Genomic DNA, 14,796 nt, shown 5'->3' on the forward strand with positions numbered 1-14,796 from the left:
TTGTCATATTTTTTATGAAAACAAATAAACGGAAAAGCCTCAACCATAGGGAAAATTAGAATATATATGAAGAAAAATTCTGTGCAACTGTAGCAGCAAAAGAAGAAGGGAAGTTTTGCATTTCGTATGGTTTATTTCACATATCTGACATTCAGTAAATATTGATTATATCATTTTGGTTTATTTAGTCCAAGACTGAAATACACTAACATAAATTAGGTATTCAGTACTTAGTTCCAATTATAAATGCTCACATTTTCTATAATTGGAAAAAAGCTGATACTGTAGCATACATTTGATTTTTGGTAAGCAAAAAATTAGATAAATTCCATAATAACAAAAATGTGCACATGAAACTACATGCAAGGTATGAAACATGCTCAAAAATGTGTTGGAAATAGCAATTAAAGCAATTTTAGAAAAACCAGGGAAAAAATTATGCATAAGAGAAGTAACATTGTAAATTAGCACCAAGAGACAGATTTTGTGGGGATAAAGAGAGAAGTGCAGCATAAAGAAACAGGGAGCCTGTTTAAATAATTTAAATGCTGGGCATATATTTGGAGAAAACTCTAATTTGAAACGATACATGCACCTCAATGTTCATAGAAGCACTATTTACGATACCCAAGTCATGGAAGCAACCTAAGTGTCCACTGACAGATAAATGGATAAAGAAGATGTGGTACATATATACAATGGAATATTGCTCAGCCATAAAAAAGAATAAAATAATGCCATTTACAGCAACATGGATGGACCTAGAGATTATCATACTAAGTGAAGTAAGACAGAAAGACAAATATCATGTGATATCTCTTATATGTGGAATCTAAAAAAAAAAAAAGATACAAATGAGCTTATTTACAATACAGAAACGGACTCACAGGCATAGAAAAAAAAAACTTATGGTTACCAAAGAGGAAAGGGTAGGGGGAGGGATAAACTAGGAGTTTGGGATTAACATTTACACACTTCTTTATATAAAATAGATAAACAAAAGGGTCCTACTGTATAGCACAGGAAACTATACTCAATATCTTATAATAACCTATATTGGAAAAGAATCTGAGATTCTTAAGAATTATTATCTTTTGAATGATTTAAAGTGGTAGGCAGCAAATTACATTTAAGAAGTTCAAGCCTAAAATGACACAAACATGTAATTAATTTCTCTACAAATGTCTCTAAATGAAGTCACTTGTTTTAATAGATATATGTGTAGTAAGAAAGTTACAGGGCAAGTATGCAGCACATGATAAATGTAGTCATGAAAGAAAACAATTTTTAATTTAGTAGACCCTATCAATCTAGAAAGCCTATGAATATTTACTATTAATTCAGTGTGCTGAAAAATAGATAAAAGAGTGAGAGTACATAAAAGAGATGAGCATCATATAATAAAATTCTTACTATAAGAGTATCAAAATCTATTACAATGTCCACGATTCCATAACTACATTTGAAATTATGAGTTTAAAGGTAGTTTCACATTTCTAGGGAGAATATTAAAAACTTACTTTCCTTTATAAAATATACATTAAAATATTGAAAAACTGTTGGGATATGATCAAGGTCTTTATTCTGACAGCAAAACCATTTTAAAAACTTAAGATGTGATAAGAAGTACCAATAGCGATATAGAAAATTTTTGTGTATATTCCTGGCCAGAACATTTTACTGTTTCATATAAATGTATGTTCTAAAGGTTATGAAATTCCACCTTTTGCCTTTGATCATCACAGTTATTTTAACTTACTTTCGCCATCTCTTAGAATCTTCTAGTAATTTAGCACAGATCGATATGCATTCATAGATTGTCTAGTCTGTTTAAAGCAAATGTAATACACACATGACTCGAAGGCATATATAGTCTAGTACTGGAAGCAGACCAATGAAAAAATAACTTCCAAATAACAAGGAAAATGTTGTAACGAAGATTTGCGGGGCAGGCACACAGGAAAACCAGCAGTGGGATCCCTATATCAACCTAGTATGGTATCTCAGGAAAGGCTCTACGATAGCAAAATTAAAATAGTAGTAACAAATAGATGATGGGTATATAGACAGATGATGGGCAGATAGGCAGATAGAACTCAAGACTCATGGAAAAAGAAAGTTACAAAAATTATAGTCAACTCAACTTGAAACATGAGATTGTAGAAAGCTCCCACCAGAAATTCCAGTGAGATTCATTATTCCAATCACATTATTGGTCATTCCTTTGGTGGTCTCTTCACTACCACCTCCGGGCTGTTATATTTCACTCCCAACCTTTTTTCACCAAGGTTCTGCAAGAGAACTAAACCCTAATATCCTGACAACCACTGTATATCATAAAACTTCTCTCTTATGCATTTCAAGTGAAACTAGCTATGTAGCATCTATGAGAAAACTGAGAAATGAATCACTAAAATCATTTTCTATAGGACTTCATTCTTTCATAGAACTCTAGTGGAGAATGGCTACTTAACCCAAATAATGAATTTTTATATTTCAATATTCTTACTTAAAACTTAAATCCTCTATGCAGTTTTATATTTTGTTACTATAAAGATTTCCATAATATTTCCTCAAATTGTTTTTTGATTAAATATAAAAGGTATATGTCAAAAGATACATAAGGCATTATATATTTTTCTTCATTTTGAAGAAGAACTCACAGAAAATTAGAATTAGACATTTAGAGGCAATCTCGTTCACTGATGCACTTGTATATATTCCACCCAGCTTTGTGATAATATTTGATAGTGAATTTTAAAATAAATAATTAGGAAGTTGCCTTAATGCTGCTCTCAAATATGCCTAGATTTTGACATGTTAGCACCTAGAAAAGATTACCATTTTCTTATTAATTGCATAATGCCGATAATTTAATTTATAGAAATACAGTGTTCTTTCTTCCTAAGGACTCAGCAGAGCTGTTTTCATGTTGAATAGAAAAACGTTTATGTAAGCATTTTTACTTTTTGTGAATAGTCATTTTTGAGGAAAAACGGTTGCTCCACCTTAACTTAGTCTTTCTCCAATCATGTCATTCTGATTATCTAAATAGCCAATTTTACTTATCTTCCTTTTTGACAGCCAATGAATTGTATCTTTTGTATAATTATGTTTTCCAAAGAAACAATCCTTTTCATAATGCTGATTACTTGATATTCATGTCAAAAAAAGGTAGTCAAAGTATCCAGTCCATATTATTAATAAAATCTGAAAATATTAAATTAAGATGAAAAAGATATGGCAGATCTCCAGTGGTCCCAATTTAAATTTACCATTTGAAAACATTAATTTGCATCCAATAGCATAAATTTCCAACACACATGTAAAATAATATTTCAATTCTCCATGAAAGTATTTCATGAAATAAGGCACGAAAAGACAAATTTTTGCCTGTGAAAATGAGTTAGGCTGGTACAAATAAAATATATAGGAAACTCTCACAGCTTTGCACAATCTGGGCTTTGTTATTTGTTGCATACACTTTAGAAACAGCTACTAGTACATTGGTTGATAAGATTCATTATATTTCTTGGTTGATCAAGTGACCATGTGTCTTTTAATCCAAAAAAATAATCATAATAATCCTTTGTATATTGTCCTTGTTCTATTATGTTAAGTAAAATGACAATTGACCCTAAAAGCATGGAGAAAGATGAACTATAGTCCTTGAGGAACTCAGAGATAACAATTAAAACAAACAATTCTCTTTTTAAAAACGTACTGGAAAATAAATGAACATTTACCTGTTGTTTAAGAGGAATATATCTCATTCATATTTCTTTTTTGTTGAATAGGCATCTTACCTAATGTAGGTTTTTAAAATGTTTATATGCCATCTTCTAATATAATCTAGAAATATACTTTGTTCTGTGATTAAAACCTAGTTCATATGTTGAGCAGGAAAAACAAGACCTCATAATCATATATTACCTTTTTCAATATGCATCCTTTTCGACTCATGTCCCATGTCATGACCAGCCAAATCTCCCTCTTTGGGCCCAGGGAGTACGTTTGGTGACAAACCCATCAGCATCTGGTTCATGGACAAACCATTCTGATGGACAGCTGTCAAGTCAGAAACAAAAGAAAAAAGGCTAAAACATCATAATACACAATATTCAAATACTTATTTAAACTCTTTGGGCTCAGAAATAAATATAATACTATGGTCTAACTTTAAAATTATAATCTATCTTTAAGTTGAACACTGTGAGAACTGATAACTATGATAATTTTTGAGAACAAGCAGAAATATATTGAAAATGAAACTGTTTTATCTTATTTTTATTTCACATAAAATACGTATATTTTCTCATGTCTGGAATACTTCTGAATGGCTATACCCCTATAAACATTACCAATGAAATATTCAAGCTTTATCTAGTGTATCACATTCTCTCCTTAGCATATAACCTTCCTTAACTCTGCAAAAACTGCAACCTTAACGTTAGAACACTCTTTAACACTATAAAGTTAAAACATAATTTAAAAAAAATTCTAGTGGCATGAGAGGGCAAAGAGAGTTTTCAACAAGTTAAGGCACTGAAATAGCTGTTTCAAGAGTCCTATTCTAGTCAATAAAACACGAAGTTTCACAGATATCAAAGTACTTCTTTAAAAATTGGGATTTGAACTCAAATTTAAAAATAAGAGTCCAATTAATACCTAATAAATGGTTGAATGATTAAAAACAATAATTTCTTTCTTGAACCATTAAGAGTAACCTGTCACTACTGAAATGATAAAGCAGATGATCAAATACCCTTATGATCACAATCCAGTCAATAAATTTCTTAATAAATTGCCCATGTAAATCTTGGTTTTGTGCAAAAATTTTGAAGAAAAATCATTCTATAAAACCTTACTTTCACTGCAAAAAATATAGTTTTAAAATATGTGTAAAATAATATATAAGACTATGTTAGGAATTACCATTTGGAAATCACCATAGTAATCATTGTTTCAGGGAAGAATCTTCAATGAACAATTCTGAAAGTAGCGAAGTGAAAGTTTGATGAAGAATAGAACATTTACATAATGTTAAGATATCTCCTCACAGGATACTTATTATCTACAAAGGTTAAAAACAATTTAAAAAGGGACTTTACAAGAGAGAAATCTAGAAGTCAGTCACTACCTCAGCCAAGTGATGGTTATCACAAGTATTGGCAAAATATCATATATCTTCTGAAATCATGCACTGAGAAGGACACACTATCATGTCTGTGTCATTCCTGCCAAAAATACATAACTGAAGTCAACTTATGAGAAAACATCAAAAAATTCCAACCTGAGGGACATTCTATAAAATAAATGGTATGTATTCTCCAAAAATGTCAAGGTACTGAGAGATAAAAAAGATTAAGGAACCATTTCAGATTTAAAAGGATTAAGGGCATATGACAAGTAATTTCAACATGTGATCCAGGATTGGATTTTGGACCAGGAAAGAAAAATCTCTTATTATTAAAAATATTAGTCAGAAAAAAAAGGAAAAAATAATAGTGGGAAAGCTGGTGAAATTTGAATAAGGTGTGCAGCTTAGAGAATAGTACAATAATAGTCTTAATTTCCTGATTTTAATCACTATTCTGTGGTTATGTAAGGGAAATTCCTTGTTTGTAGAAAATAAACAATGGAGTATTTGAGGTAAAGAAGCACAGTGTCTGTGATAAAGACAGTAAGGTGGCATTAGGCCTTTATCAGGTGTATCTTTCAGAAAGATCAACTGATTCAGTGAAACTGGATGGTAAATATTTAAGAATTTTTAATTATTTTTGAAATTTTTATGTTAGTCCAAAGTTAAAAATAAATATGCATACCTTTGCACATGTGTGTGTGTATATGCATATATGTGTACACATGTGTGTACATGTATCAATATTTCCATTTGGACAATTATGGTAGTCCATGCATGCAAAAGTAATTACTTTGTTTCTATCAAGAATTTTAAAATATGATTAGTAAAACAAAGAATGTATATCAAAACTCTCAAATATTTCCCTATGTACATTTCTGATTAAGTATTATGAAAAAAATATAATTATCTTTTCTAGGACAGCTCCTTTCCAATGATACCTTAAAAAGCATTAGACATGAAACCAAATATTCATCATTAAATTTCTGATTCTAGTGACAGCATGGCACAAAGGCATACCGAAGATATTTTATTTGAAAAATGCTTTGAAGTAGTGTGAACTGAGGTTTACCAGCCCCAGAAATATAATTGATTTGGCAATGATTATCAAGTGCTATATCCATTTTTATTAATAAACAGTAACAATCATCTCTTACAAACTTAGGGAAATATGTTATAAACAGGCTTAAATAAAGTATACATATTTAGAATTACGTTGAATTCTAAGGAATCGTCAATGATTGACTATTTTAAAAATAATTTTATTACATACAATTTGGCTAATATTTATGTTATCTTCCTCCACAGTATCTATATTGAGGATATGCAAACTTTCCTTTACAGCTTATAAAGACACTTTCTAGGAAATGCTTTTTTCTATTATGAAGATATTCTCAACAACCAAATAACTTCAATAAATTTTGTGTAATTAAATGAAGTTTATGCTATAAGCATGATTTCCTAAAATAATAACTAAAGTCTGTAAACAATACAGTAAGTATTGGTTTTAGCAACCAAGGTAGGCACTGTTAATATGCTCATTTTATTGGTAAACAATATTAGATTCTTGTACATACACAAAATAACCAGTTAATTGAATGGTGTATTAACTTTACTCTTAATTTTCTTGGCCATGAGGACCAGGATTAAATATCTGAAAATGTGATCATGAAATAAAATATAACCTTACTTTTTAGAATTTAATAATAATAACATGTGATGATAATATGCATTATGGACTGTTACCAATTCAAATCCTAAAATTTAAACAATTTCACACTCTTCAATCTATTGATCTTCTGAATGACTACAAAATGTTTTAAAAATCAGTTATTTTGAATTCTATTTCCTTTATTCCTCTTTGTGGATGTCTTTGTCAATGCAAGGATGACGTTTAAAAATTACTGAATTTTAAAAAATGGCAGGGATGGGATTGAAAGAATGAAGAGGAATAAACCATAAACAGTATATACTTGGACGCTAGGTATTTGAGAGTTGGAGGTGTTTACCTCAGAAACTAATCTAGAAGGTTACTTACTTTCTCTAACTGTTTCATAGCTCAAATCTTCATGTGTGGCATCAAACAGAGGGAGTTTATATCAGAACCTGTTAATGTAGTACCATACCTCATGATATTGCAAACTGGGAAACATAATTTTGAGAGATGGCTATTGCTACAGAGAGTCAGAACATGATACATCTGAGATCTATTTGGAATGAGGGCATTTTGATTAGAAAAGCCAGCTGCACCTAATAAAGTTTAAAATGGTGACAAGTGGAAGTATGACACCTACGGATTCTGTCCGAGGAGCTCTCAGTCCGCGCTGGGGAGCTGGACACGCTGCTGCTGCGGTGTGATGATGCGTGGCTGCCAGGCCTTCGGCCCTCTTCCAGGGAGGGGGCAGGCGAGGGGCTGTCGGGAACACGCTCCTACACCACCATGTTTGGGGGGTGAGGAGGGGGAGAAAAGAGGTAAATACATTGGACCTTTGCTTAAGGAATGTTGATTTTTCTTAATTCTATAGATATGTGAAGACAAACACATTTTTTCATCAACATTTAACTGGATAAAACGACATCTTTTATCTTGAGAAAAGTCAAAGTAAGGAAAGACTAGAAAGAAAAATGGTTCTATAGGTGAACATCGCTGTAGTAATGGCAAATGTCAATGCCTTCTTTGGATAAAAAGAGAGATCAAAAAAGACATCCAGTTTAGAACCATTAGACAACAACGAATTAACAGAACAAAGCAGGTTTTAATTCTAGACAATTACCAAGTAAAAAAATCTTTAAATAAATTATATTGCTTCAACAAGTGTCTAGGATCATTTAACACAGAGATTATCACCATGACATCACAATAATAATACCAGAGACATTGTTAACACCTATTTCATTATGGGGCTGCTCTGGATATACTTAGTCACATTTTAAGGCATCATAAAAATCTATTATTATTTAACATTTGAATAATTTTCTTTGATTCTAATAATTTTCAGGTTCCTAGCTCCAATGCAACCACACAAATATATTAGGGAAAATTCATGAAATATTTATTAGTTGTATCACAGGGAAACCTGGTATCATGTTTCCTGATACTTTTCTATGTTAACACTCAGGTCCCACTCCATACCTTCCCCTTTAATTCTTGCTCCTTCCCTATGAGACCAATGTGCAAATGTATTATATAACTGTCTCCAATGAGCTATTATAAATAGAGTTACTGATTAAGAAATAAGATACTCATTTGTTAATATTTTCTTCGAGCAACAAGATGTTTATACCTTCAGCTATCAACACACACAGGCCTTGAAGAACAGTCCTTTCAATAATTCATAAATATTTGGAAGTGTACAAATAAACTGATACATGATACATAATAAATAATAAGTAAATTATTCCTGATTGGAGTGCAAAGATGCAAATATAAAAAAAAGCAGACTTTTTAAAAGAAAAAAGTTCTAAAATGGAATCGGCCTGTAGGAGGCTGTTTTCAAAATATCAAAGGCTAATGTAATATGGAAAACAGACAAAGCTTTGTACTAACAGAGGAAGAGGGTAATGTATGTCTTCAATCTCAAAAGTTCCTTTAAGCCTTGTGATGGGTTGCAATTCTACTTTGAATTAGAATCATCTGGGAAGTTCTTCAACATGCCTATGCCTGGGCTTTACTCCCCAAGATTCTGGCTTACTGAGGGTCATGAGTTGAATTGTATCCCTCCAAAATGATTGAAGTCCTGACCCCCAATACCTATGAATGTGAGCATTTGGAAATAGGGTCTTTGCAGATGAAATTAGTTACAATGAGGTCATATTAAAGTAGGGTGGGCTCTTCATCCAACGTGACAGATGTCTTCTCAAGAGGACATGGTGAAGATATGGGAAAAATGTGAAAGATGGAAAAATTGTGAAGAGGGAAAAATGTCATGTGAAGATGAGGTAGAGATCTGAGCTCTGCAGCTGCAAGCCAAGGATTGCCAAGGATTGCCAGCCACCATCCGAAACTATGGAGACGCAAGGAAAGATTCTACCTAGAATTTCAGAGGGGGCATGGCACTGCTGACATCTTGCTTTTGACTCCAGAAATGTGAGGGTATAAAGTTCTGTTGTTTTAAGCTAACCAGTTTGTTGTACTTTCTTACAGCGGCCTTATACACTGAGTCTGAAGGGGGGCCCAGAAGCCAGTATTTTTTAATGCTCTCCAGGCGATTTTAACGTATATCCAAGACTGAGCACCACTTGTTTCATACCCTTTTAATTTTTCAGTCCTACACATTGTCAATAAACATCTTCAACAGAGGTTTCATTCTTGAGGATCATGACAAATAAAATGAAAGTAACCCTCAAGATAGCCAAGCCGTCTTCCAAAATCCATACATAAAACTGTTTCTCAATATACATTACATAAAATAAAAAAGAGTCCCATAAGAAACTTTACAACAAGTAATTTGCCATGTTAAATAATATTGTACCAGAAGGAAAAAAGAAAAAAGTCAACTAAATTCTACTCTCAAAAGTTGCAAGACGTATTTTTAAACTCTATGTCTCAACATGCAAAATGAACACAATATTAGCTATTTTTTCCACAATAAATAAATCAAACAAGCTATGCTTCTAAATGGTCTAAGTTCTTTAGTTCACATGGCAAACAAATGACCTACATTTCTAAAAAACAAACACATATACGAATTAAAAGAGTGGAGAATCCACATCTGGCTGCCAAAAGTTACTTCCTATCTTCTAATTATAATTTAAAAGCAGCTGGGATTATAACTCTTTCTTCTTAACATTCACCCCTACCTTAAACTATGAAGCAGCTTCAAACTGTACATTTATTATGTGTTCAGTTTGATGAGCTTTGTCGAGATCTAGACTGTTTCCATAACCCCAGAAAGATTTCTCATGCCCCTTCCCAGCCTATTCCTCCTATCCCCAGAAGCAACGGCTTTCTGAATTCTATCACCAGGGAGTAGTTTGGCTGGTTCTAGAATTTCATAAAAATGGACTCATATAGTACATACTTTTTATGTCCTGTTTTTTTTACACAACGAAATGTTTTTTAGAGTCATTCAGGTTATCACATGTATTAATAGTTTATCTTTTTTTACTTTTTAATATATTCAATTGCACAAATATCCCACAATTTTTGATTTAAAAATAAGGCAAGAAAGTTCACATCAAGTCTTTGCAATCACAAATCAAAGGATAATCTTGGCTTCTGTGCAGCATTCAAAGGCTGGAGTTTGTATCATTTTTTGAATATCTGTGCATTTATTATAGAGTATGGATTTATAAAACTGTATAGAACTCCTTTTTAGTCTGTATAAATGTATTAATAAGCCATGCTATAGTTAACTGCATACATGACCAGATATACACGATATAGAGTCTAACCTTGATTTCTCGAAATTATGATAAAGAGGTACATAAGTTTGCTAAGCTTTAAAGCTAATTCCTAAGACATCTAACTCTTAACACTTGGATTATGCAGAAACACATGGTATATATTTAGGAAACAACATTATTATATTTTTATATAAATAAAATTTTCTAAATTAGTCATTCTATTTTCTCCAAAAGTTTACTCAAAGTTTATCCATCAATACATTTTAATATTCCTCTTAATAATTATGTAAGTGATCATATTTTCAGTGGCATGTGTTTAGCCAAACAGAGGTAAAGTGCAATCTTGAAATAAATCAATCCCTCTAAAATCATTTTGCAATTCTGAGTTTCCTGTCATAATAGATTTCTCAGTGGCACTAATGGAAAGCATGAAAAACTGATTTTTCCTGAGATATTTGACTCATAAAATACGTAAATATTTAATGCACAAACTCTAGTAACAATGATTGTGCCATTGAGCAATTATTTATTTATTTTCCACATAAGTATAACAATTTTTTCATTAGTCAATTTTATTTAACTGTAAAAGTTTTCCTTGTTGATTCTTTTCATTCATGCATTATTCACTTATTCACTTATACATTCATAACACTCTAAAGGTCACATAATAAACTAAGTCAAAAATAAGCTAGATTAAAATCTTAATGTAAAATAATATTAAATCTTAATTTAAAGCTTAAGAAGCATAGGTGAAATTGTAGTATTTATTTTAGCTTTAGCTTATTTTTACTTTAATTATATTTTTTTACTTTAATTATATTTTGTCTAAGAACAAAGGATACAGGCAATATTTAATACTTTTACTTAAAGAAATATTTTAATTTATGCAAATTTTTACGCTTTAGAAGCTTAAGTATTCAATTGAAACTTTCTATTAACTGAGACACAACATATTCAGTCATTTCACTTAATGTATAATTTCAATCTTTGGAACATGATGTATTGTTCTTTGAAGAATTTCATTAAAGTAAAATCCATTGAGCAAGTAAGATTTGAATACATTGTTGCACAATAAATTAATTTATTTCAACAGCTTAATTCTTTTATCATATTTATATGCTTGCCTTTCCAGAGTATGTTATAAGATGGAGAATAATGGAGACAGTAAAGAATTGCTTAGGAGAGAATCTCATAATTATTACTGAAACAAAATAGATAATGAGTTTTATTCAGACATAATAAGAAGGAAGCAGTTCAATGTCTATAGGGTAACTATGTAAACTGGATTTATCATTTCATTTGTGTGAGACCCTTTAACCTCCAAGATGGCCCTGAAGTAGGACAAAAAGGAAGAATATTTAATTTAATACTTCAACACACTGCTTTATAGTCCTGCATCATTACTCCACCAATCAATAAAACACAATCTTTTGCAGTGTTCCATCTTTATAAAACTAGCCACAATAATAAATGAAAGAGGAATACACTCTCACTGAAAAAAATAGGTCATACTAATAAACTAATGGTATCAGAATAACAATAAAGGAAAAGCTGCATTTATTGCCTCTGGGTAGAACAAGAAGTATTGGTCTCTACCACAATTCAGAATCAAAGGTGGAATTTAAAACAATGAATTCTAAAATTCTAAAATAAAAAGGAGTTTGGGATTAACATATACACACTACTATATATAAAATAGATAACCAATAAGGACCTATTATATAACACGGGGAACCATACTCAATATTTTGTAATAACCTATAGGGAAAAAGAATCTGAACCGAAGCTAACACAACATTGTAAATCAACTGTACTTCAATAAAAAAAATAAATTAAATAAAAATTAAATAAAACATACAAAATGTTCAGTATTTAATTTAATCACACATGTGATTAAACATTAAAAAATGTATTGTATCTGCTGCCTCATCTCCACCACAAAATGCATTATATTTTATCAACTTAAAATATTTTCTTAGAGTAAGATTAAATAATCACAACTCACTTCTCTAAATAGGTTATTTCATTTAGCTTTACTTTATATTGTTCTCTTTAATTATCTTCATTTTTATCTCTTTATCAGTTAGCAATTCCCTTATTGAGTATGTTATAGAAGTGGGGAGAAGATATTCTAATGTTAAATTTATCTTAATACAACTTTTATCTTATGAAATTGAAGTTGACTAGCCCTTTATAAAACCTAAACTCCTGAGCTTTAACACAACTCAGACTTCAATTCATTCATTCAGAGAATATTTACTAAACACTTAATATATGCCAGTGTTCTAAGCTCTGGTTACATGTAAGTAAACAAAACTGACAAAACTCCTTTCCCTCATATATCATCATATATCAGCATATATCATCAGCTAGTAAATACTGTTAGTGAAATCCAGAATCATACACACTGATTGTGACATCCATCCATATTCTCTCATTCTGGAAAAGTGAAGAGAATGGATAAATAATAGTAATGGGATTCTGGGTTCAGGAAAATGTTAAAAAGTACTTCTGGAAGACATAAACAAACCTAATATATTTGTATCTGGTAGAAGATCTGGTAGCCACCATCAAAACTCCTTAACTCAGAGTTCTAAATTGAGGCTTCAAGGGATATTTACATAGCTCTTTTTATTTGTTTTGATGATGATACTAAAGAAATACTCAATTTTGCTAAATGGGAAAGTATTAAGACCCATGAGTGTAATCATAAACAACCTCATTTTATTCTCCTACTGTCTCTTCAAACTTATTCAGTGTTGGTAGGGAACTATATTTTTCCCACATCTGTATGAAAATTCAGGCAGCCTAGTAACTTTCCAGATTCTTATTTGGTAATATAAACTCCTACAGTTACTTTGAGCAGCAAAAGGCAGTCTTAACTCAGAAGTTATACCTCAGGCTTATGTAATAATAAATACTATTATCTTAATTAAAAGAGAGGTCCCTCCTTTTCTATAGTCAAGTAGGTAGAATAGAGGGACAAGAGCACGGAAGAAATGGTAAGTTCTGATTTGGCCAGCATTGCCATCAATTGGCATCACTCTATTCATGCCAAATATTTAAAGCCAACTTTTTGTCTAGTTAAGGCACTGTGTATGTTCGAAGTGGCCACTACCTCTATGAACTGCTTACAGTTCCTTGATGGGTCTAATTCATCTCTGTGTTCCTCTGTTCTCTGAATTTCTGGCATAAGTGCATCTGGATGCTTGATTCAAGTTGATCTGGGTGCAAGAGTACTTCATAGATGGTGGTGTATGCTTTCACTGGAAGTGCATGTCTTCTTGGTTGCATTTTATGATGCCAGCCACCACTAATAATCATAGCCCAGATTCATCACGTCATTAGGACATGCAATTTGATGAGTTTGAAATATATCATTCCATACTCATTTATTTGCAAGAAGATTTCTATGAACAGAAAGTTTCTCTCGTGCATCATTGTGTTATCCTGAGGGACAGTCTGTATGGGAAAGGCAGGAAAATGCTTGATTCCACCCCTTTATCCTTTATTTAAACCCTTATTTGTCCTTTAAAAGAATCAATTCCCTAGAATTCCCCAAAGGATAATTATATGATATTTAGCATTATTATAAACTCATGGATCTAAATATGTCTTATATTTCAATACACTGATGTATGGCATCCTTGGTGGTAGTTGTGTTTTAATACTTCCTTTTTCTTGTTGGCATTCTCTTTTCATATTTAATATCAATACCCAACTTAACACTAAGAGAAGACTTAACTGTTTCTCTAAATCCAAGTAAAATTTAGATGAAATAGTTTTTTTGCAAAAAAAAAAAAGTTTAAAAGTGATGCATACATCTAGAGTTATTTATGGTTGTCCCAAGATAAACTATTCTGTACCCCAAAGCAAACATGAGGTAAATGACATTGCTGTAAGATTTTTTAATCTACTTCAAGAATCCGGTTACTCTGGTTCTAGTTTTTATAATCTTTAAACATTTTGAACTTCACACAAGTAAAGTCCTATTTACTGATATAGTATTTTAGGGATCTGTTCTGAAAAAAAAGTATTAGAGAATGGAAAATGTATATATTGTATTTAAATTTTTTTTCAGGGTTTAATTCTTTAAATGAGAATGTCATAGACAATCTCTATTTCTCTTTCTCTCTCTCTCTCTCTCTCTCTCTCACACACACACACACACACACACAACAGCAGATTGGAAGAGAAAATTAACAAATTTAAGTCATATTCCCTGTTCTCAGAAAAATGCTGTAACATGGCATGTGAGGAAAGATTATTCAGTAATGTAGAATAATTTGAATGTTGCCAAATTTCTCAAA

General features: G+C 31.4%; 1 protein-coding gene across 1 annotated transcript in view; it reads right to left on the reverse strand.

The window, feature by feature from the left end:
• The window catches only part of DACH1 (dachshund family transcription factor 1), a 379,138-nt gene that overhangs the window by 71,547 nt on the left and 292,795 nt on the right, over positions 1-14,796 (reverse strand). The window contains 2 exon segments of the mRNA XM_060079776.1: positions 3,934-4,068; positions 7,435-7,570. Coding sequence (XP_059935759.1) covers positions 3,934-4,068; positions 7,435-7,570 — 271 coding nt within the window.

Source organism: Mesoplodon densirostris, chromosome 17 (genome assembly GCF_025265405.1).
Source record: "Mesoplodon densirostris isolate mMesDen1 chromosome 17, mMesDen1 primary haplotype, whole genome shotgun sequence".
NCBI classification, from domain to species: Eukaryota; Metazoa; Chordata; class Mammalia; order Artiodactyla; family Ziphiidae; genus Mesoplodon; species Mesoplodon densirostris.